General features: G+C 38.5%; 2 protein-coding genes across 2 annotated transcripts; one reads left to right on the top strand and one right to left on the bottom strand.

Moving 5' to 3' along the window:
* Positions 1-526: 526 nt before the first annotated feature.
* Positions 527-9,996, bottom strand: LOC146365712 (RING finger protein 145). The gene is made up of 11 exons (XM_084915412.1): positions 9,698-9,996; positions 9,190-9,497; positions 7,160-7,268; positions 6,417-6,505; positions 5,752-5,993; positions 5,317-5,492; positions 5,088-5,228; positions 4,820-5,002; positions 4,594-4,741; positions 3,685-4,041; positions 527-1,764 (listed from the first exon to the last, which is right to left on the bottom strand). The coding sequence occupies exons 2-11, from the start codon at positions 9,356-9,358 to the stop codon at positions 931-933; spliced, it is 2,448 nt and encodes an 815-aa protein (XP_084771538.1). The 5' UTR covers positions 9,359-9,497; positions 9,698-9,996; the 3' UTR covers positions 527-930.
* Positions 9,997-13,609: 3,613 nt separating this feature from the next.
* On the top strand, positions 13,610-24,939 carry cpxm1a (carboxypeptidase X (M14 family), member 1a). Its single transcript, XM_084914476.1, has 13 exons — positions 13,610-14,021; positions 14,839-14,948; positions 16,912-17,051; positions 17,234-17,318; positions 18,611-18,761; positions 18,892-18,977; positions 19,119-19,242; positions 19,957-20,153; positions 20,260-20,439; positions 22,773-23,067; positions 23,470-23,609; positions 23,695-23,797; positions 24,192-24,939. The coding sequence occupies exons 1-13, from the start codon at positions 13,610-13,612 to the stop codon at positions 24,512-24,514; spliced, it is 2,346 nt and encodes a 781-aa protein (XP_084770602.1). The 3' UTR covers positions 24,515-24,939.
* The last annotated feature ends 416 nt before the right edge of the window (positions 24,940-25,355 follow it).

The raw sequence follows: 25,355 nt of genomic DNA, 5'->3' as shown, positions 1-25,355 counted from the left end.
AAAGACACAATTAAACGCGAACACTTTTTAGGATTTTTGTCAAGTAGTGATTAAAAGTTGCCCACATGATCACAACTTCAACCACATGTTGTACAATTTTAATCGCGTTAATGTAAGTCAGGCAGTATTCATATTAATCCAAGTAACTAAATTATAACGAGGCTGGATTACCAAACAAAGGCTTCTGAACCTCAAGGGGGCTGTGTGGTAATTGCTTTGTGGTAATGTTTTTTTTTCTCTCCAATGGAGACATTTTAACATTCAATAGCAGGAAAAGACGGATGCAATTTAGGCGATTAAGCCTTGTGTTTTATTCCAGTTTTTGTTACTCAGCCACTGTTTATAGATCTGGTGGATCCACTGGCTTTGAGGTTTTTTAAATCAAGTCATCTACAAAAAATATGTCCATATCTTTAACTTAACATATTCTTAATTTTTTTAATCTTATTTCTAAGCAATATGTATGTATGTATGTATGTATGTATGTAAACAGCTGATTCATAAATAAAAAGACACCTGCTGAAGCTTTTCTCTTTGCCACATTTCTTTCACAAAAATGCGACCCAACCTTGAGCAAGAAAACTGACATGAAAAGAAAACAAATGTGATTTCTCCAAGAAAACATCTTTAGTTGTGACCTGCTAAAATTCAGTAAATACTAATATAAGATCAATGCTTTATAGTTACATTTTTTTTTATTAAACATGATCTTTATTTAACATTTTCTTTAAAGTTGTACATTTATCGAACACAATTTAATCTCATTATTTAGTCGAGATACACATTATTTGTTAGACCGAAGCACATTCATTATACTGTCTGGCATTTTTTCCCCCAATCTATTGGTTCACACAGAGAAGCCAAATGTTTTTAATTTCCTATTATTGAGAATTATGCTTTTATACCCTTCAAGGCACTGGTACAGGGCAGTCAGTCACTGGTGTCTGTGCTTCTACGTGGGCTGAGCTCAAGGCTCTGTGGAGCAGGTTCAACCTCTCTGAGGCTTTCTGAGTCTGAATATGTGCAGCTACCTTTATAACTTTGGGCACGATCAGTGCAGAGTTCTGAGTTTTTATTACACGATTGGACAGATGATGGACTATCAACAAGTGTTTTTCCACTTGAGATTCCCTCTTGATTTTTCTCTGTATTGTTTGCCTCTGGTGAATTGAAGCGCTTCCATGATTCAGGTGTCCCATCACATCTAGGACTGAAATGAATGCTGTCCTCAACCTCTGCTAGTTCAGAGGCAGACTGGCCCTCTGTTGTAACAGTTTTCAGGGTAGATGGCAGTATGGAGTCCTTACCACTCTCCTCAGCTTGGTTGGGCGTGTTGGGAGGATTTTTATTTTGAGGCGTATGAGAACTTGAAAGGTCCCCTGAACGCACTGGATGGACACATTCAACACAGTCCCCACTGGGGCTGTAATGAAGACCCTGATGGGCTTCGCTATTTTCTCCATTCTCAAAGCTTTCCCTTCCCTCCCGCTGCTCAGTGTCATCAGGAGTTACACTGTTGCTCTGTGTCTCCTGCACTGTTGCTGTATCCAGCTTCTGATCTCCCTCTGGTGCAGCTGGATCAGGCTCCGCGTCTCTCTGAGGTGGGGCGGCCGGGCTGTCAGCTGATGCCTGGCTCTGACCCGGCGGTGTCGGTCGTACCGTTTGGTGGCACATGGGGCACGTCTCCTGAACATACAGCCATTTGCGGAGGCAGTTAGAATGGAAGAAATGTCCACAATATGTGATCACGGCAGAGCTCATTTCCTGTAAAAAAAACATAAATAAAAAAATAAAATAATCAAAATGCATAGAAAAATGATATATAATTATCAAAGTATAAAAGTTTATATTAATATAACAAGTCTGTGTATTAGATAGGAATATTTATTTGTATCATATGTGTAGATATTAGGTTGTATAAATAGTCAAAATATCTATATAAGATGAGCTAGACAGGTGTAGGAATTATTAAGCATTTGCATCCTCCTACTTCCTCTTATGAACAACACTTTGTTTTTGTTGGGTCCCCCCCCCCTTAATTTCTTTATGAGATGTTTATTTTTTCACGTGACTTCTCTTCATTTACCTCTAATTTATTTTGCATTAATATCAGTCAATTTAATAGTTTTCTTGTCCCCCATCAGCTTACTTCTATCCTGCTTTAACACAGGTAATACATTTTCCATGAAAGTCAATAAAGTCTTATCTTTTACAGGTAAAATGGTAAATGGTAAATGGCCTGTATTTATATAGCGCTTTTCTAGTCCCTAAGGACCCCAAAGCTCTTTACACAACCAGTCATCCATCCATATTCACACACTGGTGATGGCAAACTACATATTTTCTGTAGGAATTTCCTTGATGACTAACTACTGACTACTAGAGATATTATTAACTTGTTTTGACCAGAAAAACAAACTCAAGGCCAAAGAAGTGTCCTGAATGCCAAACTGGAAAAACAGGAATAACAAACCTCAAAAACGCACGCACGCACACACACACACACACACACACACACACACATCATCAGCTATTATATATGCAAAGTAGTAGTCATAACAACAAAAGGGGAACACTGTCAAAAATCAAGTATCAACCCATGACAACTTTTAATTAATGCCCCAATACAAAATGACACACTGATTATAATAAGTAAAACCTAAGGCACCTACAATAACCTGACAACTGTTATGTTAATGTAACGATACTGTAAATTAATTTTGGCCTTCAGCACTGAACAACTAAAATGCATCATCATCTCTATCTGGGATCATTTCATTAAACACTCTTTTTATATTGTTTAAATAATTTTAGCAAACTTTAGCAAAAATGCCTCAATTTACCATGGAAGTCAAAGTATTCAGAGAAAAAAACAACTAAATTTAAGTATATTTTATTAAGCAGGCATTTATGTATTTTCATACGTATCAATAATGTAATCAAGAAAGCATTTTGTGTCTGATATGGAGGTGAACTGAGGGCACATTTAGCAACTCAAAGCCTGCCAGTCCTCTTGCTACATAATCCACACAGTCTAATTATTAACCACACCTAAGCATGGCGTGTCAGCCACTTGAGATTTGAGGTTTTCTGTTGAATTTTTAAATGGATTATTTTGTGTAACACACACAAATTTTACATCACTGATGATTGCTTTTGGATTAAATTGTTTTTGGGAGTTTTTTAAATCATGAATGCTGAAATTTGGAAGAACAATTTTCAAAAGCCAAAACTCACAAAATGTGATTCCACAGAGTTAAATGTTGTTCGGGTTTTTTTTTCCCCTCAATATTTCATAGCATAGTTCTGTGTAAGACTTGAACAGCAACTAAAGAGGTGGTGGTTTAGAGGAAACAGAGGTCATGATAACCCCAAACAAACCACAACAACAAAAAAAACCCAAAAACATAAAAATTAAGGCCATCAGGTCATTCATGGGGGGTTGTACTGTTTCCAAACCTAAATAGGGTCAGATAATTGAACAAAATAAGTAAAAAACATAAAAACCACCTACTTGTTCATTGGTTGCTTTGTGTCATTTTGTGCAGAAACTACACGAGTTTGAAAACGAATTTTCACAGCCAAATGAGGATTAGGACTGGGTTTGAGGTTTTATAGTATCTTATGTTGTTGGTTATCAGCTTTAACCATCTTCTAAAAACAAAAGCTACAAGGGTGACTGACCTGAAAGCAGATGGCGCACACATCATTGTGCTGCTGCAGCTGCTGAGCTGTGGCTCTGGGCAGGGAGTTGATCTTCTTAGCTGCTTCCTGTCTGAGCAGGAAGCTCCTCCAGCCAGACTGAGCTCTGAGCCAAACGTTAAAATATGAGTGGATGATAATGACGGAGGCACCCATCCAGCTCCACTCTCCAAAGAGTGACTCCCAGGTGCCATAAGCCACCACGCACAGTGCCACAACAAACTCCAACACACGGCTGACAGCGTTCACCCAGTAGATCACTTCGTCCAGGCTCTCAATTGGGTCGCTGCGAAACAGCTCCACCATGAAGAGGGAGTAGATCAGCATAGTGCCTGTAACCTGGAATAAACAGTCAGTCTTTTACATGTGCAAGTCAGCAGTCATCCTCCTCTCCCTGTATAAATCTACAGCTTCTGCCATGTTAACAGCTTCTTTGTTTTTCAGTTTGTGAAGGTGACCTTACGTTGTCTACTAAATGCCCTTTTCTATTTATGACTATAGGAGGTGTCACATTAGTGTTCCTGCACAGGTGTACAAAAACAGGACGATATCACAAAAAACAAACAAAAAGGTATCAACTATGTAGACATGCACTACATCTGACCTCCAGTGGGGGGAGCCAAAGTCATAAAATTTCTCACATTCAACACTGCATTGCTGGGACATGACTACACACATTTACAACTGGAACTAAATGGCAACAGTAGTAGTCCTGTTTTAAATGTCACAGTAATTAAAGCCAGTGATTTAAAAGCATATAAATAAGCTAACCCTGTATTTCAGTTTCTGGAATATCTGTTACCACAGCTGCATTTAAGATTGCTTCCTGATTGTATTCATAACTTAAAACACACTAAAAAGAGAGAGAGAGAGAACATAAATACTTCCTACCTGAAGAGATGTAAGCATGCAGCTGGATACCAGTATGAGGAGCCAGAAATCCATGTGGAAGAACTGGGAGATCTTGTAAGCCATAAACACTGGGAAAACCAGGAGAAGCAAACACATGCTGAGGCCACGGAAGTGTTTCCACAGACTCCTAGAAGCACATATGAAGGAGAAATTAATGAAATGGGGAATAAGCTTAAAAAAGAAAAAACACTGTTGCTGCTCTTACCTGTTTCGTGATGCACCCAGTGCGAGAATAACTGGATCTGTTATTTCTATCATTGACTGCAGGGTTGAGGTCACCACGATGAAGAGGATGATGCTGAGGAGGAAGGTGCGCTGCAGTGCTTGCATATCCAACAGGCCTGTCTGAATGGCGAGGAGGAGCAGAGTGACGCCCTCAGTCACACCTCTGAGAACAAAAACGATCAGGAATTAAGATTAAATAAAAATAAAGGAAGTATAGCACAGAGATACAGCTTTACATTATCAGTTACCTGTGCATGACATTCTCATTCTGAACAGCGGCAAAACCTCCCAGGTAAAACTTGCATAGATTGAGCAGCCCCAGAGCCAGATAGGACACCATGAAGGTCAGACCCAACAGAGAGTATGGTGTTGCACAACATTCAGAGACACTGTAGGGTTCAAGCAAATGAGAAACTGTTCATATTGTCAGGATTAAACATACACAAAATGAAGGGAATGTAATTAACACCTTCACACCTTGTGAGGAGGAAGAACATGATCCCATGATGGGTTATTGAGGCGCCAGCGGACATGATGTCTGAGCACAGCTGGACAATGAATAGAATAAACCAGAAGACGCTAAAGAGGACTGGGACAGCAAACTGGTTCCACAGAGAGATTCCCACACCCAGAAGTCTGTACAGCTCAATTACCTGAGGAAAGGAAACATGATAAAGTCCAGAATGTTAAAAAACAAAACAAAAAAACAAACCCACAGATTTTTACATTTATATTGTTCATTAACTGATTGTTTTCCAGTCTAGTATATAATCAAGAAAACCAAAAACATAATTTAGAAGTTTAGTATACTTAATAATAACCAAATGAGAGGTGATTGTGTCGACAGAAGACAAAAACAGTCCAGTATGAAATATGAAAAATAAAAAAATTAGAATATCAGAATAAGAGAACCTCCAGGTGAAGCAGCTCAGAGTAGGCAGCCCTTGCGAGACGGTATGGCACAAAGATATTTGACAGCAGGAACACCGCGATCCCCGCTCCAGTCAGGCCCATGGAGAAAGTGTTGACCGTTAGCAGCGTGGCATGAGGCGTGGCGCAGAGTCGAGCCAGCAGGGGGAGCATGTGAGCAGAGAACAACCACACCTTTTTGGTCTTCATCAAGAAGGCACACAGTGTGCTGAGAATAATCTGACCTGGCAGAAAATAACAGTACAGCTTCACAACGGCGAAACCTTAAAAAATAAATACAACAGATGCTTCCTGCATTATTTTACAACTGATTACAGTTTCTGACGAATTTAAGGAGAACTTTGATTTGTTAAATCTGTAACACCTGTGACAGGCTTCAGCAGGCCCTAAACTGGATAAACTGTTCGCTATGAGAAGTGGCTTTAATTCCCAGATTTCTTTTAATGTAACATTAAATAATCCAGTTTTCACATATGGCGTTATTTTTGTGCCACTATTTTGAGCGAAGAAAAGCTAAATTTGAGTGAACAAAATTCATAGCTGCGTGCAAAAAATGTATTTCAGACCTTTTTAGAACGTGAGCCTATAGGAATCGAAAGCTTTCTAATGAACTTTCTAACTAATTACATACATGGTTTAGTACTCACTAGTCATTGCAGAGACAAATCTGTTGAAGGCCAAAGAATCACGATACACTGCTCCTTGATAATACTGTAGGTCTTCATGAACATAATCCCTATAAAACAAACAGAAAAAATCATTTTACAATCACATGTAAACTGCATGCTTTTGTTTAGAGTTACCCCTCATGTCTTTATACTTTGCTATAAAAATGGGAAACAGGTGCAGCAGCTTATTTTAACATGTGCAAATAGTATATCAGGCAACAACAGAGTTTATACAATTTGAGCATTAAAATCAATATTTGGTGTGACTGCCTTTATTCATTCATTTACCCATAATAATACTTTGACAATAACCATAGGTGCCTTTTTTAAATGTCTGAATGATTCATACGTCAGCGTTAAGTGGCGACACAAACAAACACATTCCTCTGAAAATGGTCAAATACCAGGACTGAAAAATGAGTGGTAAAGCAGCCGAAGTCCAAAAACAAACTTTGAAAAACCTCAAGAAAGCCTGGAGAGCTATTGCTAAAGACTGCTTTAAAAATACAAGAAACTCTTTAGAAGGAAAAAGGAAGTAAAATGTAAATAAGTGAGAGGACACTCAAGACTTTTCCATAGTACTATAAAAAAAAAAAAAAAAGCAGGATCATTGCAATTGCTGACACCTTTTGTCATAAAAACTGATTCAATCGAAAAAAACAAAACAAAACAAAAAAAACCAAACATCTAGGAATTGCAACAATAGTGCCAAAGGATCTCACTTGGAAATCTGATGCCCCATGTATAGGAGGAGGCCGGTGAGAATATGGAGGTAGAGCGTCACAATGTGTCTCAATGGAAGGATTAACACCACCACATTTATCAAATGACCTGGAAGACAAAGAAGAATGAGTGTGATGTTTTTATGCATTTGATGCACAGCTAAAAGCACACAAACATTATGAAATAGAAAAGATACTGTCACTTATAAATGTCTATTATCATTTTGACAATGCTGACTCTCCCCATCAGGCTGACTAAGCTTCCAAGAGAGTCTAAAACCACATGAATAGTTTATATTTAACTGGGTTTTTTTTAAGTCATGCCAATGACTTAAACTATGTAGTTTTTATTGAGGATTTCATTGATTAAAAACTGTTAATATAAGGTTTTGAAATCTCGTATGTCCCGCCAACAGTCCAAAAGTTAAACAGATTCAGTTTACAGTTACACAAGCCAGGTAAACACAGGAAATCCTCACACTATGACAACCCAGAAAATATTATGAAATAATTAAAATAATTAATCAGCTACAGCTGCTTATCCCACAACAGAGAAACAGAATAAAAACAAGAATATTTATAGTGTTTATAAATGTGATATTGTTCCGTTATTCTAATCACCCAAATGCTGCTTTTCACAGGACCCTTTTCAATATTTTTTTTATTGGTTTCTGGTTTTCAAGAGAAGCAGTAAAACATAGTAATGCACGTAAGATTTAAAAATGCAGATCATTTTCAACTTTTTTTTTTTTTTTTTAAAGGTAATTCTCTGTAGGTTTTCTAATTTTCATTAGCTTTTATTTGGATAAAGTCTATGTCTTTTAAGATGACAAAGCAATCTGAAGTAACATTTTGACCAGGGGTGGACAGTTATGTTTCACAAGCGCCACATGGGAAACTGCGACTGATGTGAAGAGCCACAATAATCTTATAAAGAGATAAAAATTGGTCTTTCCATCTCAAATCATTATGGGCCCCCTGCTCATTCATTTCTGATTTGACAAAAAATATAATGGTCCAAAGTTCAAACATATATAATGATAGCTGTAAAATATAACTTAACTTTTGACATATTTATCAAGTTTTCCTTCTTTCTTTTTTTTTTTTTTTTAGAAAAACGGTTGACCTACTTCCTGCACGTTTTTTTGCACTTTGAAGTCAGAGACCACGAATATCTTATTGGTACTTGTTTTGTTTTTACGTCTTTCAGTATATTTTAAGCTGTACCTGAATTATCAGACTCCTCGAGAGCAACGTGCATGCCTTTGGTTTTATTCAGATTTGCTCAAATCAGCATGAAGGCGGAATGAAAATAGAATTTTCTTCAATATTGTGACTAAGAATTTCATGTTAAAAAGTACTGCACATGATTTATTTTACATTATTGTGAAATATAACTACAAACTATTCATGTGAATTTTATTTATTTATTTTTTAAAGGGTGGCTTTCTTTTTCTTTCTTTTTTTTGGTAAAACATATTTTAACTAACCAATACCCATACACGTCTCTAATGTATCAGTCCTAAAAACTCTGTTTGAATAAGGTAGCCATATCATATTCAAACACCACCTCAGATTTCAAAGTGAAAAATCTTTTTTTTGAAAAGGCCTGAAAGTGTGTGGGTGGGCCTGTTAAAAAAATAAACATATAGAAAAATATTTTATATACAAAGCAATAAAAATTCACATTTTGAAACCATAAAATTTTCGGGCAAATCAGAGATGGTTAAGCAGAAAATACTCTAAAAACAATATGATTATTTAAGATGTAATGACCCAATTAATATTGAGTAGAATTGAGTTCTGCTCCACAACAGTCCCACTTTCTCATTTGCCCCCTTGGGAAAATTAAATGCCCACCACAGTAAACTTCAGTAAAACCAAGACTAAGGTCTTTCTTCTGAAGCAAACAGCTTTTTGAAGGAGGGCGACTCAGTGTAATTCTTGTTAGGAGAGACAAATAAAAGCCATGGAGCTTAACATTAGAGAGATTTACTTATTCTCCCAGCTCCTTACTTGATGAAACTTACCAATGTAATACATGTTCCAGATGACATACTTGTATTTGAAGAGCATGTCTTCATTTTTTGCCTTGAGGTGCTCCGTTACACCTTCAATGTCACATTTGTAGAGCAGGTCGAGCACCAGTATGCTCGGCACCCTGAGAGCAACGTTGGCCAGCACTTCCAGACGAGGCATCTTGATTTAAACCAACTCCCACCCCCCTTTTTTTAGTCAGCAGAGTGCTAATGTGTCACATACTGTTAACTAACAGTTTCCCTGTACAGGACACAAGCCCCCAGCACCTTCACAACTATTTTGCTCGTCGTCTTGTCATCTGGAAAACACACAAAAACACAAGTTAGGGTGATGAGAAGAAACCTCTTAGCTGCCAGGCCGTTATTTAGCTGCTTTTGCGCCTCATTTCCAGCCACTATTGTTTATTGCTGGAGAAATGCATGAGTACTACTGCGAATTAAACACATTTTAAAGTAGATACTGTGTAAAAAAAAAAAAAAGTGACAGTGGTACACTTACTTCGCTCAGTGACAAACATCATAGCCGAGCAGCCATTTGCTAGTTATCGCTAGTTGCTGCTTTCACGGCGGCCAATGGCATGTTTTGCTAGCAGTGCGCTCAAATATATTTTAGTTTTTCTCTAACTTCCGCTTCTCCGAGATAAACGGAAATAACCGTCATCAGAAAAAGCGAAATTAAAAAGCTAAAACCATGATGTCAGGGTTAGTAAAGACTCTTCAAATGCAATGTTATGATTCCAGTGGCTTGCGTGGCTATTTCCTGTCCTGACGTCACGTCGAAAGGCACCAATCAGGTTCAAGTATTTTTGATTTCAAAATAAAAGTAACGTCTTTCCACGACGGCTGTCACTACAACTTTCAGTAATGTTGACAAGAGGAAGAAAATGCATTTCGCGCTTGTACTTTCTAGAAGGGAATGCTGATGATATTTTTTTGTATACAAAAGTGCAACTTAAGTGACACAATGATCATTGCATACAGTGATGTGCAAAAGGCTTTGAGCCACGTTTCTTTATATTTCTTTGTATTTTGTTTCCAAGGGTTAGCCAGATTTTCTTGAAATATTTTAAAGTGAACTTGAGAAATAGTTTTAAGAGTTTTTTCCTTTGGATATCATGGACTGCTTTTCACCCATTTTCAGACCAGTCCGTGTACCCGATCATTTCAAGAGGAATGTTGGTTTTTTTTGTGTGTGTTTATTTCGTTTCTTGTCTCCTAAGCCACTTTACCCTAATCTATGAGTACTTCTAGCAAAAAAGTCACCTAATTTAAGTAATGAATAAGTGTGTAAAAAAATATTTTTATATCTTTTTCAGAGTCTAATCAAACAATAAAAATGAAAAAGAATAAAAAGAATAATTTAATTCCAAGTAGGAATTGTAGACTGTGACAGAATGAGTGATTTCGCTGGTCTTTCCTTACATCTGCTGTCAGACTCAACAACAGAGACTTCACAGATGACCATACACACGCACACAGACACACACACAGACACACACATCCACACATGTGCAATACCACTAAGTTAAATTTTTCTTACGAAACATAGCATTTTATTCTATTGTAGTATTTTATTCTCTTTTATATAGTATGTTATCCTTTTTTTAAAATCTTATTCTATTCCATTATTTTAATTTTTGCTGCTAGTAACGTTGCACTGTCCACTTTCTGCCATGACCCAACAAATGTTCCACATGGGGACTAATAAAGGTTTATCTTATTTTATTTCAATATAATTTTTTTATTTTTTATTTTTTTAAAAGAAAAGAAAACTGGACCTTTTCATCTGAAATCATTGTCCAGCTTTAAGAGGGTTTTTTTGGACATCATGGGCTGCTTTTTACTTATTCTTCACACAAGATTTCTCCTAGTCAGTTCCCCAAGTCATTATTCCTTTTAACCAAATGACAAATTACATTCTCTGACTGTCTCTTTAGGGTCATGAGATGCACATGATGCACTGATGCACTGCAACTTATCTATATATATATATATATATATATATATATATATATATATATATATATATATATATATATATATATATATATATATATATATATACACATATATGTATACATATATATATATATATATATATATATATAGAGAGAGAGAGAGAGAGAGAGCGAGCGAGAGAGAGAGAGAGATACTTTCCCACAAACTGTATCTGCAGGTCATGTATTTGATAGAACCTCTTCAGGAACTTATTCTTTCATTATGTTGTTTTTACATATGTAGCCTGCAGCAGCGGGTGGAGTATTTCCATTTAACTTGTAGCAGTGGATGAACTGCTTCACACAAGAGACAGAGATTCCTTGTTTTGCTTCAATTTAAGTTAATTAAATTCCCCAAACCACGACAGACATATGGGTAAAGTTCATGAGTGTACAGCTTAAATATAATACAGATATACGAGTGTAATGCTGCAAGGTTTATGTGGATACAAACAAAGAGGAATGACATGTACTTAGTGCATTTGTCGTTACACAAACCCTATACAACATGTTACATTACATAGACAGAGCTGAGTCAACAACAAGCATATGGCTGTTTGGACAGTTAAAACTGTCTAAGCTGTGATATATTAGATGATTTTATGTGGGAAATGAAACAGCAGCTCATCTCATGACCCACTAAGACTCATGAACACAACAGGCTGATGACACACAGATAAAAGAGCTTTTCTCACAGCTTTTCTCACAGTCATTGCACCAGACAGAGGTGGAGGAAACATGAGTCACAAGAAATAAGAGTCCCTCTGAATGCAAATGTACTTAAATAACACAAGGCAAAAAGATGTTCTGCCGAAAAGTGGTTACGAAGTTCAGAAACATTGTATTCACTGCTATAAACCAGTAGTCCAAACACACCTGGAGAAATATGAGACGTACCTGTGTGTTTTTTAATTTCCATGTCAGATCCTGAACTCATTAGGAAGACGAAGAAACAGAGACGAAGCTGCTTCTAAACTGTAAGAAGCCTGAAACCTAAACCTGAATGTTTCAAAGGATATCCTGAGTGGGCTGATATCAGATGAAACCGTCATGTACACTAGCACATTCTGACTGTTTGCTAAAACAGTGAAAACATGTACCTGCTAGACAGGAATATTTGTCTTAAGGTCAGGCTTTTTGGGGGTTGGTGAAAAAAAAACCCTCCAGTAAAGCCTATTTTTATCATTTCCTGTTTTAACCAGAAAACCTCTTTACTGCATGGAAGCTATGGAAGCTATTTCTTATACTCTGACTGAGAACACCCAAATGTATTTACAGCCATACATAATGTTTATTACCTCACTTTTAGAGCGACTTTCTAAATATACAGTTATGCTTAAAAGAAAGTACAGATTCTTTAAACTCGGGACATCATTTGGTTCTTAGCAGGTCTTAAATGAGTTAAACAGAACTTCAGCAGAACAACATCAAAAAATATATTACTACACCAAAATGATCAAATGCATTTATTTAATGATCATCAGAAATTGTGAGCATCTCCATAAAAGTAGACGTTTTATCATTCTGCTGTACTGGAGCATTTATGTCAGGAGAAGCAGCAATCAGACAGTTTCCAATCTTCCCAGGAGTGAAGGTCGTCACAAATTGACTGTGCAATGCTCAGAGAAGCGCAAAAAATCTAAGAGTGACATCTCAGACTCAACAGACCTCAGTTAGCATGTTAAATATTAAAGTTCTTGACAGCACGATTAGAAAAAGACGGAAGCTTCTTATTTGGGAGGTTCGCCAAGAGAAAACCTCTTCTTTCTAAAATCATGCCAGCATCACTTAGCTTTGCAAAGTTACGTGTGAACAAACCACACAACTTCTGGAACAATGTCCTTTGGACAGACAAGACCAAAGTGGAGATCTTTGTCTGTAATGCAATGCTCCACGTTTGGAGAAAACCAAACACAGCAAATCAACACAAACATATCATACCAGCGGTCAAGCACGGTAGTGGAGAGGTGATGATTTGCGCTTGTTTTGTAGCTACATGACCTGGGTCATGCAGAAAACAATTACATCAAATTATTGCTGCTGAAGGTGGTTCTTCATGCACCAAAACCATTTCATTTTTTAACTCATTGTGGACAACTTGTGCAGTCCTGTTCAAAAGAGCTAGGCACAGTAAGTCTGAATCCTTATAAGAGGACTAGAAACCCCACTTGTCCAGTGCTATAAAACTACATGCTCACTTTGTTATGATAGACACATTTCTAATCATCATTTTAACACATTTTTTGAAGGCAGCTCAGTGTTTGGATCACACGGGCACACACAGCCTAAATTGTAACCATGCACAGATACATTTGCTGTCACAATTTTTTGCAGGACTTCAGCTGGAATTTTGGGAGGGAGGGAGGAAGAGTGAGGGAGTAAGGGGAGGTGGGACTGAGGAGGAGGGGAGGTGGATGGAGGTCTGGCTCTGTCATCTCATAAACCAAAGGGGAATTTTTTTTCCCCCTCACTCTTCTCCAGCAACAAAGACCAGGATGGAAAAGTCATTGTGCATGCTGCCTGCAGTGCTTTTTCTGGGACTTTTGACACACGGTGCTGCAGCACTGATAAACACCCCAGCACCGACTAAGAGTTATGCATTAATCAACTACACAACAACAACAAGGCCAACTCTGAATTGGACCGAGGCTGTGACTGTGAAGGGCGAGAGCAGGGATGGAACGACTCCAGCAACAGCAGAGCCAGACATTTTCACCACCACTGTCAGAGACAAACAGCTGGACACCACGGACACCAGCAAAGAAAGAAACAAGAAAGAGAAAGACCCAAGAGACCGCAAGACTGAAGATGACAAATCGAAACTGGGTAGGAAAAAAATTACCCATTTAGTCTGATTTTTGCATGAAGCTGTGTTATGAGCTCCAGTATTAACTCCATATTAATTAAAGAGGCAATTAAATTGTCATACCTACCTTTTTAAAACCTTTAACACAAATCAAGCTGTAAAAGTAGATGGAGATAATTATTGCTATTATTATATTATATTTACAATCATAGAAGGTCAAAAAATCCCAGGAAAGTTAGTTTGAAGTTTAGTTTTAGCTTAGCTTAGTTTTTAAAAATCTCTTCTCAGTCAGTCACTTAAAGGAATATGTATTTCAGCTATACACAGCTGTATAACACTATATAGCATTTGTTACTGCTTGTAATACTTGCTGTTGCTCAATATGTTGGATTTAGCTGTTTTGACCTACTTGTGACTGATGTGAATGTTATTAGTTGTTCCCCAAACCACAGAATCCCCTGCAGCTGTAGCTCTCACCTCCCTGATCTGCTGAACCTTTGACTTTTATCCACTGTGTCTCAAATTACATCCAAAGCCTCCACTATTTCCAATATCTGCAGCTTCCTCTACTCCCCGAAACAAGCAGAGCAGGGGGAGGAGGAGGTGAGGGGCCTCCAAACTTCCACAGAACTGGCCCAAGATGATCAGAGATATAACAGCTTGGAGCTCGTTTTACATCTGGCATGTGTTTGCTTACTCAGACAAACCACAAAGAGAGAGAAAGGTTAACCCTTCCGCTGTCGATCTCAGAGCTGCTTCTGCAGAGGATCAACATGTGGAGACAGAAACCCAGAGAAGATCTTATCGCGTGATGATTCATTTTTGTTTTCCGCGCAGACTGTCCTCCCCTCGGCCTGGAGTCCCTGCGAGTTGATGACAGCCAGATTCAAGCTTCGTCCTACCAGCGGTCGGGGCTGGGTCCTCACAGGGGGAGGCTGAATATCCAGGTCAGTGGGTCAGAGGCTATTACAGACACTCATCTCTCAGCATTTTGGAAAGCATTGTTAAATTTTATTAACATAAACAAACTGCACACATTTTTTAAAAACTTGGCCCCTTTGAAAATCAAATAAAGAAATACAACCTAAAATTACCTTTATTAGTTCATTTAGATTGACTGCTACTTCAAAGACATGAATTTGAATGGATTAAATTTGATGAATCAAGCTGAACCTACTGAATACTATTTTGTTATGTTTCAAATGTTGTGTGTGTGTGAATCTCCAGTTTCTATGCAAAGCGTATTAAAAACGGTTAAAAAAATTATTTCTTCTGTCAACATGCAAAATCTACAGATGTTTAATTTATCACCATAGTGAAGAGAAACGTCACCATAAAGGTCCAGGAAAAACTACAGTTACTTTTTGTCATGGTTAGAATTACTTTACTTGAGACTTAATGTGGAATCAAAGATTTGGTCCAAAGTACCAAGAAAGTCCACTGGGAAGTTGTAATACATTATTAAATGTCTGGTGCTTTTAAGTTTTTTGGTTTTTTTTTTTCTCAATTCAATTAACTAGAAATTTATTCTCGCTTTATTAGGTTCTCTTGTTCAACTGTTTGTTAATGCAAATATCTCATTAACCTATAATATGGCAGCGTCTGAGTGCATTTAGGACGCACACATGGTCAAGATGGCCTGATGAAGTTCAAACTGAACATCAAAATGGGGAAGAAAGGTGATATAAGTGACTTTGAATGTGACATGGTTATTGGTGCCAGTGGTCTGTGCATTTCAGAAACTGCTGATCTACTGGGATTTACCCACACAAGCACCTATCGGGTTTACACAGGATGGTCTGAAAAACATCAGAAAGCTTCAGTTATCTGGGAGAAAATGCTTTGTTGGTGTCAGAGGTCAGAGGAGACTAGCCATACTGATTTGAGCTGATAGGAAGGCAGCCGTAACTCAAATAATCATTCAGAATAGCATCTCTGAATGCACAACAAGTCGAGCCTTGAAGCTACAGCAGCAGAAGACCCACTAGATGCAAATGCTATTGGCTAAGAACAGGAAACTAAGGCCACAATTCACCAAAATTAGAAAACAGAAATTTTGAAAGACACTGCTTCATTTAAAAAGTCTTGAACATTCTTCTCTACGTAGTCACCGGAGCCCTACTCAACAGAGCACCTTTGGGATGCAGCTGGAAAGGGATATTCACATTGAGAATGTGCAGCTGACAAATCTGCAGCCACTGCGTGTGATGCCATCATGTCAATGTGGAGCAAAATCTTAGAGACATGTTTCTAGTACCTTGATAAATCGGTGAGGAAATAATGTATTTCTGTAGTTCAGTGTACCTAATAAAGTGGCAAGTAAAGTAAGTGTGTATTTCTATTAAAAGTAGAGAAGCTGAGTTGGTTCAGCCAAAATCAATCCACCATTTCGTTGTACATGTACAATAACAATAAAGGGCCAATCTATTCTATTCTATTCTATTGTATAATCAGATATCTTGACTAATTTGATCTCCTAATGGGATTAGCCATTCCTTTCAAGTTGTCATATTTAATTTAAATACTTATTTCTAGTGTTTATTACAGGAACTATAAATTATAAAGTATCCACCCTTTAACTTAGCAGGCTCATTTGGTCTTGCTTGGCTTGTAAAATGAGCCAATAAAATAAAATCTATTCATTGTTTCTTCCAAGAAAAAAATGTACAAAAATTAAATAAAATAATCTGATGAATGCAGAGCCAGATGTGTTTATCACTGCAGCCGTCCACTCCTCTTGTTCTGCGGTCCAAAATCTTGAGTCTGGAGTCTGAAAGTAATTATTTCAAAATTAGGTCAGCACTCTTATGCAATGCTTCACACAAAGGCCAAACCTCAAGTTTTCAGGGAGTGTTTCTTGGATTCTTTGTGACGTGCGTTTTTCTTTTTTTCTCTTCTTTTTTTTCCAAGTCTGGCATTGAGGATGGAGATCTGTATGATGGAGCTTGGTGTGCCGAGTATAAGGACCGGCACCAGTGGCTTGAGGTGGATGCCCTTCATCTCACTCTGTTTACTGGAGTCATTCTGCAAGGGCGAAACTCCATCTGGAGGTCAGGTAGTATCAGGATTAAAGCTGAAAATCAAAATAATTTGTTAGCATTATGGACATTAGCTCTTCATTGAACATACTGTCTAAAGCAAAGATGGAGTGCTGTAGTATTCTTTGGCTGCCCGCTGCAATGAGCTCACTGAAAAAATATACGTTTGTTTTCATTTTTGGTCTATGTCATAGTTGGGACTGGGTCGAAACCTACAAAGTTCAGCTGAGTAATGACTCTGTAACCTGGCATACCTCCATGAACGGGACGCAGGAAGCGGTGAGAACTACTTCTTCTATTCTGCGATTTAAGGAACATAGATGGAAAACAGATTTTGAAGTTTCTCTGCCAAAGTGAAATATAGACTGTAAACCAAAACCTTAAGTATTGGTGCAGATTAGAGAGGACTCAGAGTGAAACAAATACAGTACGGCAAAAACTGAAATTCGGGGGTGGCCTTTAACTCATTATAACACACTATATAAACAAACTAAGTACACATTGATCAATGTTCCAGCATGCAGTGTGTACAAAGAAATTTAAGGTTTGACTGAAAACTGCAGTTCAAACTCTTTTTTTGCCTGACGCCACATATTTTGGAAAGTCCAAGCTCTTTCCAAGGAAATGAAGGCGAAACAAAGGTTTTCCACTCCATTTTAAAGCCATTGCTAACTCTGCCAAGAAGGTCATGTTTTCAGCTATATTTGTGTTGTAATCATTAGCACAGTGGGCCGAGAAGGCAAACCATCTGCCAAAAGGCAACTGCAGAATCAAACTCAGGCCCACTTCCTGCATGTTCTTCCTCCACTGTCCTGTCACCCCACGACTCAAGAGCTTGTAGCACCTATTTTAGCAGCAATGACTTGAATTGTTTTGTCTACGACTTTATCAGTCTCTCACATCGTTGTGAAGGAATTTTGGCGCACTAGTCTTTATAATGTTGTTGCAGTTCATTGAAGTTTGCCTTCTTAAGGTCTGGACTTTCACTAGTCCATTGCAACACCATCTTTTTCAGCCGTTCTTTTGTAGATTTGCTGTGATTTGCTTGGGGTCATTTTCCTTTTGCATGACCCAATTTCAGCCAAGTTTTAGCTGTCCAACAGATGGACTCACATTTGTCTCTACAATACTTTGGTATACAGAGGAATCCATGGTCGACTCAATGAGTGCAAGGTACTCAGGTCCCGTGGCTGCATAACAAGCCCAAATTATAAGCACCGCACCACCGTGCTTGACAGTTGGTATGAGGTGTTTGTGCCGATACGCTGTGTTTAGTTTTCTCCAAATGTAGCACTCTGCATTTTGGCCAAACATCCCATCTCTTCAAAGGACATTGTTCCAGATGCCTTGTGGTTGTTCTGAGGCAATTTTGCACACCTAAGCTGTGGTAGCATGTTCTTTTTAGAATGAAGTTCTTTGGAAATGGCCTGATAAACACCGTAAATAAAACCTGATAAGGCCAGATTACTTTTATTTTATCCTTATATACAAAACCTTAGAATATATAGAGGGTCTGCTATATTTTTTCCATGACTCCACAAACTTATATGAACTCACACTGAATTGTGCAGCTATTTGAAGGAAACCAGAATCCTGAGACGCCGGTTCTTGGGCTCCTTCCTGTTCCCATCGTTGCCCGTTTCATCCGCATCAACCCACAGACCTGGTACTCCAACGGGACCGTCTGCCTCAGGGCTGAGATACTTGGCTGCCGTGTTCACGGTAGGAAAAAAAACAGTAGGCGAGAGGGACACAGCATTTACTGTGGATGTTCAAATGCATTAAGATGTTGACCTCCGAAAGTCAATTAAAAGAAAATATGTAACTGGAAACATCTGCTACTTTCTTTAAGATCCATCTGACATTTACTCAGCGCATGAATCAGGATCCAAGGATGCTCTGGACTTTAGACACCACAACTACAAAGAGATGAGAAAGGTTAGGAAAGTTACAGGATGAGTGGCTTTCCCATAAACACCAGGGTTTTTACTCATGCTCTTAACGGTTTGCAGATTTGGTAAAAGTTCAGCTTTAACCCTTTTAAGCCTTACACTCAAGCGTGTTTTCTGAACCCTGAAGCTCATGAAGTCTGTGACGGAGGAGTGTCCCGACATCACCCGCGTCTACACTATAGGGAGGAGCTACATGGGCCTCAAACTCTACGTTATGGAGATCTCAGATAACCCGGGCAAACACGAAATCGGTAAGAGTTGAAGATATTGGAATGAAACTTTCTGGTTTGTCATATTTCTCAAGTTACCCAGCGTTTCGCAGCTCAGAGGTGCAGTTCAATGTCCACCATTGTTTATACAGCCTGATTTCTGCAGCAGCCCCACACAGGGAGGCAGGGGGTCCTGAGGAGAAGGCCTCTCTTGTATAAACAAATGATTTTATTTCTTTGAACCATTGCCATTAGATACAGGCTTGGGTTTAAATGTGATCTGTGGCCACTCAACATCTGCCAGCAAGATTAGTAAAATCAAGTATGGTACAGCTTGTCTTTGTTTCTTAAGAGAAATGTCATAAACACGTTTCAAAATCACTTTGCTCCCAGGCATTTTGCTCTTATGCGTCAGCAGCTGTTTAATTGATTTCATGGAGTAGTGATCAGTGCCAAATCTAAGAGAAAACACTGAGACCTTGAACATATTTTATTTTTGTGGTAAAAGCCCAGACTTCAGGTCTTTGGAGTCATGTACTTAGAAATGCCTGGCGCCAAACTGTTGCCTAACACAGACTGCTTTATCTGAGCAATTAAATGTCTTCCTAGTGTGCTGCTGAGCTTTAGAAAACAAAAATAAACTTAAAATCTTAGATAATGTTTAATATGACCTCCTTTTAGAAGTGCCCCAGTCAGTTCTTCCACATTTTTTTATTCCTTGGCATGTAAAGTGGCTCTAAATTTTCCTCTTGGCAGGGGAACCTGAGTTTCGCTACGTGGCAGGGATGCATGGAAATGAAGCTCTTGGTCGAGAGCTTGTCCTAAACCTCATGCAGTATATGTGCAAAGAATACAAAAAGGGCAACCAGCGTATAGTACGGCTGGTCACCGAGACGCGAATCCACCTCCTGCCCTCCATGAACCCAGATGGATATGAGGTGGCTTATGTGAAGGTGGGTAAATCTTAATTAGGCTCATGTCTATTTCTTTTTAAAAAAAATATATATATATAATATGCTCTTTAATAATCCCCACATTATACTTGTTAATGTGGTGCAGGGTTCAGAACTGTCTGGATGGGCTGAGGGACGATACAGCTTTGAAGGAATCGACCTGAATCATAACTTCCCAGACCTGAACAACATTATGTGGGACACCGAAGAAAAAGCAGCAGATAAATCCAAAGTGCCCAACCACTACATCCCCATCCCAGAATACTACACCAAAGAAGACGCCACAGTAAGGAAATGCATCTTATTTGTGCATTTGAAAAATTCATTTCATTGGCACCACCTGGAGGCTATTTTAACATTGACAGGAAATAGAAACTAAAGCATTAGAATTGACTTCACCTAAAAACTACAATGTTACAATGCTCAATGTTTTGTTCTCACGAAGGTCGTGAGAAAGAGCAGCTTTAGTCAGCGTGCCATTATTTTCATTTCATTGACATGCAAAGGCTCAGATCAGGAAATCATTTCAGAGCCAAGAAACTAGTTTTCCTGAAAGCCTGAGGATTGTCACTCAGTGTCTGGTGACAGTGTTCAAGGCAAACACAGGCTGAAATCCTGCTTAATGACAGAAAAAGATCACCAAATCTACAAGCTTTTCTTTGGTGAATTTCTTCTTGGGTGTGTTTTGTTATTAAAAAGGGTATTTATTTAACTGCATCATATGGGTTAGGATTATTAATCCTGCCATCTGTGTTTTATTCTGAAAATCTTTCCAGTGTCTGATTATTTCACCTGAGAACTGTACTTAAGAACCAGTTTTAGGAGCTAGACTTAGTGTTTCCACTTTTTTGCTTTGTTGTTAAAAGTTTGACTTTGTGACATTTCAGGGTTCAGTATTGTCTTCCCTCCTTCTTCACATACATCTGACAGCAGAATTTACTTCACAAAAACAGGGCTCCTCCACGTTTAAAATGTCTGCGAGTTGTTAGATGTTTCATCAATGTAAGCATTGCATAGATCTAATGAGAAATTGCTCATTTTATCAGACATTAAAGTTGTTGAATGGAAAACAAATGAGAAAAAGGTATATGTTAAAAACCTGTTCAAGATCAAGTCCACAAAAGTTCACAAAAAAAGAACAAAAGCAAGTTTTTCTGTGTAACATTTAAAATTTTCCTCTCCTTCTTTACTCCATTAACTCTCTGACTAGAGCCCGACCAATACTGGACTTTTAAATCAATTTTGAATTAATATTAATCAATATCGATACAGACATTTGGTGTAGAGACACTCCTGGCCATCAATTTGCAGGTTGCACAAGGTTGCACATATGCAGATTACAGTCTTTGCCATGTTGGCTTTATTAGTCAAGATCATGCTAGAAAAACAGGAAAAGAACTTTAAAGTGCATATAGAAAAGATTTTCCAAAAAGTTGCTCTCACTAATGGCAAACACGTAGTCGCTGATCACACATCATTAGTGGCTTACAGAAGTTACACAACTGATTTATGAAGTTATACTAGAGTGCGTCCTGGGTGTCATAAAGACAATCCCACCACAGCGTTATGTCTAAGAACATATATTTCTTATAATTGCTCATCAGTGAAACACAATGACTTTAAACGCTTTAAAAAAATCTTTAGACCCTCTTACTCTCAGGAGAGAGGTCTGGGAAAGTGATTTTCTAGAGAATTGATTGGTCAATAGGAGGTGATTTCATACCTGTTGATCTCTAACCTGCAACACAACCTCATGTGGAGCAGGATGGGTTCGCAGTTTAAGTTACCGTGGCAATAAAATCAGAAAGGTCAACCCCGAAGTTACCCAGACAAGGTGAAATCTTGCTTCATCGTTTTGGACGCCATAACGTAGTACATGTCTCTGTCTAACTCTGCTCGGACCAGCTGTTTTTTGGATTTGTAGTATTTACATGATGCCAGCAGGAAAGGAGCGCCCTGCCTTTAATCTTTAAATTTTCATCTAATCTTTATTCATTGATTTTTAAACACCAACAGTGTTAGATCAGCAAATAGCTAATATTGGTCTAATATCAGTCGGACTGTATCTGGCAGTGTCTTCCATGAACAAAGAAAGTAGTCCAAAACAAAAGCATCACACACTCCGTAACAGGAAAACAGGGTCAGTTAACAAATCAGGGAATTAGAAACATCTGGGCAACGAGGCACAGGTCAAACTAATCACGATACCAAAACAGAGGACATAAAACTAAATGCAAAACACAGGAGACAACTAACTAGAAAACTAAAACAGGAAATAACTAAACAGGGAAGCTTGGACACCACAGTAAACTTAACATAAAGGGAAAACCCAATGAACCTAAGACTCTCATACACACAGTAACTGCAACTAAGAATGCTAAAGAAATAGAAAAGCATGCTAAGAATCAAATATAAAATCAAAGAGAAAATATGATAATGCGCTGTAGTAAAAGACAAATAACCTAATAAAAGAATATGTTTTCACCTTTTTTTCTTTACTTTTAATACTTCAGCTTTTTATTTTTTGAATACTGCATGCCTTTTTACTTTTAACAATTTATTTTTTGCAGATTCACATGCTTTGGGTACTTAAACTAAACTCCTTCTACCTCTGCCCAGGTTGCACCAGAGACACGTGCGGTCATCAGCTGGATGCAGGACATTCCCTTTGTGCTCAGCGCCAACCTCCATGGTGGAGAGCTTGTTGTTACCTATCCCTTCGACTGCACCCGTGACTGGGCGCCACAGGAAGACACGCCAACAGCAGACAATGCCTTCTTTCGTTGGCTGGCCTCGGTCTATGCCTCGACTAACCTGGTGATGGCCAACCCGGACCGACGTATCTGCCACTACGAGGAATTTCAGTTACATAACAACATCATCAACGGCGGAGCCTGGCACACGGTTCCTGGCAGTGAGTTTCATCAGTCTGTTCTGAGCATGATTTCCGCCATCTGAGACTCATCAGACCCAAAAAATGCTGCATCGTCCTCTGCAGAGGATGCTGTGTGATTTCAGTTAGTGTTACAAAACAAGAGAGCAGATTGAAACACTTAAAAAAATTTACTACCAATGTGCAAACACCCTGTCAAATTACATATCCCTTAAATTAAACTAGGCTCCAGTACATATCAAATCTTGCTATAATTTGCAAGCTTAAAAAATACATCAATATTTAACCAAGTTAATCACTGACAGATGTCATATTTCTCTCTATTCAAGGATCAAATTCAGTTCTTTTTCCCCTTAAACCTATAAATTGCACGACTGTTTCACTCAATATTCACTGTGTTTTCTGTGCCTGCCTTTCCTGCAGGTATGAACGATTTCAGTTACCTGCACACCAACTGCTTCGAGGTGACAGTGGAGCTGTCCTGTGATAAGTTTCCCCATGTTAGTGAACTCCCCATCGAGTGGGAGAACAATAAGGAGTCTCTGCTGGTTTACATGGAGCAGGTAAACCTGTTCAAAGAAAATGGTACAAGTTATCATGTGGTTTTCAAAGCAGTGGCTCACACGGCAGCATTTTCTCCTCTCTCAGGTTCATAGAGGCATCAAAGGTGTGGTCAGGGACAAGCTCACCAAAAAAGGAATAGCAGATGCTATAATCAAGGTGGAGGACCATGACCATGACATCCGATCAGGTCAGCCAGTTGATTTTATTTATCTGTTTTAATCTGATTTAATTTCTAATGAGCAGGGTGTTAAAGTAAAAAGTGTCAAACTGCAACCATCAAATGCATCTTTGTTTTAGCTGTATTTCTGTGTATACCAAGTTTACAGCCTGTAACCAAACACACCGAAAGAACCATTTTGACAATTGCTGTATTTGAACTGTTGTAAATGACTTACTGACCTGTAATCCGTCAAACATATCTCTGATATCAAGCCATTTGGAGCCCCAAATAACATTTTCGTCACAAGATAGAAACTGCAATCAGTTTTTGGCAAAATTATTCATTTATCTTCTACAGATGCATTAACCAGTAAAACCAGAAGCTTAGATTAAAATTCTGCAAACCTCATTTTTTTCTGTAGCCACTGATGGGGACTACTGGCGTCTTCTGAACCCAGGCGAGTACAAGGTGATCGTTTGGGCCGTGGGTTACTTCCCATCCATGCGTCGGTGCAATGTCGGCATGGAACCAAATCCCACCATCTGTGACTTCATCCTCACCAAAACACCCATCCAGAGGCTGAAGGAGATCAGGGCCAAAGGGGGGAAGATCCCGCAGGATCTTCAGCTGCGTCTTCGTGCTCTGAGGCTCCGAAAGCTACGGGCTAGCACCAAGGCAATCAACCGCCGCAGGGAGGGTCAGCAGATGAGAAGAGCTCGGTCCTCTCAAGCCTGGAAAGCATGAGAGGAGATGGGAGAGCGGGCTCATGAACTGTCCTCTGGGAAAAATTACATTTCTGCTGTTAAAGGAGCTCACCTGGTTAACAAAAAGTATTTCTCAAATATCAAAACATGCAGACCGTTTTATGTCTGATACTGCTCTCAGTTTGGGGACCCTTCAGGCTATGACAGGCACATAAACTCTTGGGGACAATGTTATTGCAGAACAGGTTTTTAAATTGGTTCAAGTATCCTTAAAAGTTACGCAAAGAGTTCCTAAATTGTGAATTTACTGTTTTTTTTTTCTTTTGTACATTAACTAAGGTGATGATTTCAGTGTCAGCTGGCCTGATGTCATAAATTTTCTAAAAATTTTTTTATTTTATTTTATTTTAGTTTGGTTGTCTGACTAAAGTCCAACTGGACCAATAAAGTTAAATAACTGTGTTATCCACTGTATTTAATCTGAACCTAAGGTTAACAGAAGAAGAGACAGACAGAAGAAACTGCCATTCGTTGCACTCTGAAAGTGAGGACATGAGATGAGTGGAAGGATGAAAAAGAGGGAAATCTGCGTGGCACATGGACAAACCTCAAATCAAATTAGCTTTATTTGTATAGCACGTTTAAAAGACATCAAGCGTCGGCTAAAGTGCTGAAAAGATGGACAATGTAGTCAAAATAAAAGAAAGAATTCAAATAAATGAGATAAAAAATTAATTTTCACTGTAAACATCTAAATAAAGCCTGTGGCTAGACACCAATCCAGCCCACTGAATGGCTTAAGTTTCATAAATACATCCGTTTTATTGCTTAAATACTGCCATGCCCATTCATACTACACCAAATTAGATAACCAATAGACA

This window comes from Perissodus microlepis, chromosome 19 (assembly GCF_051167445.1).
Source record: "Perissodus microlepis isolate ML-2025 ecotype Zambia chromosome 19, ASM5116744v1, whole genome shotgun sequence".
Taxonomy (NCBI): domain Eukaryota; kingdom Metazoa; phylum Chordata; class Actinopteri; order Cichliformes; family Cichlidae; genus Perissodus; species Perissodus microlepis.
This window is presented reverse-complemented; position numbering and strand designations above follow the sequence as displayed.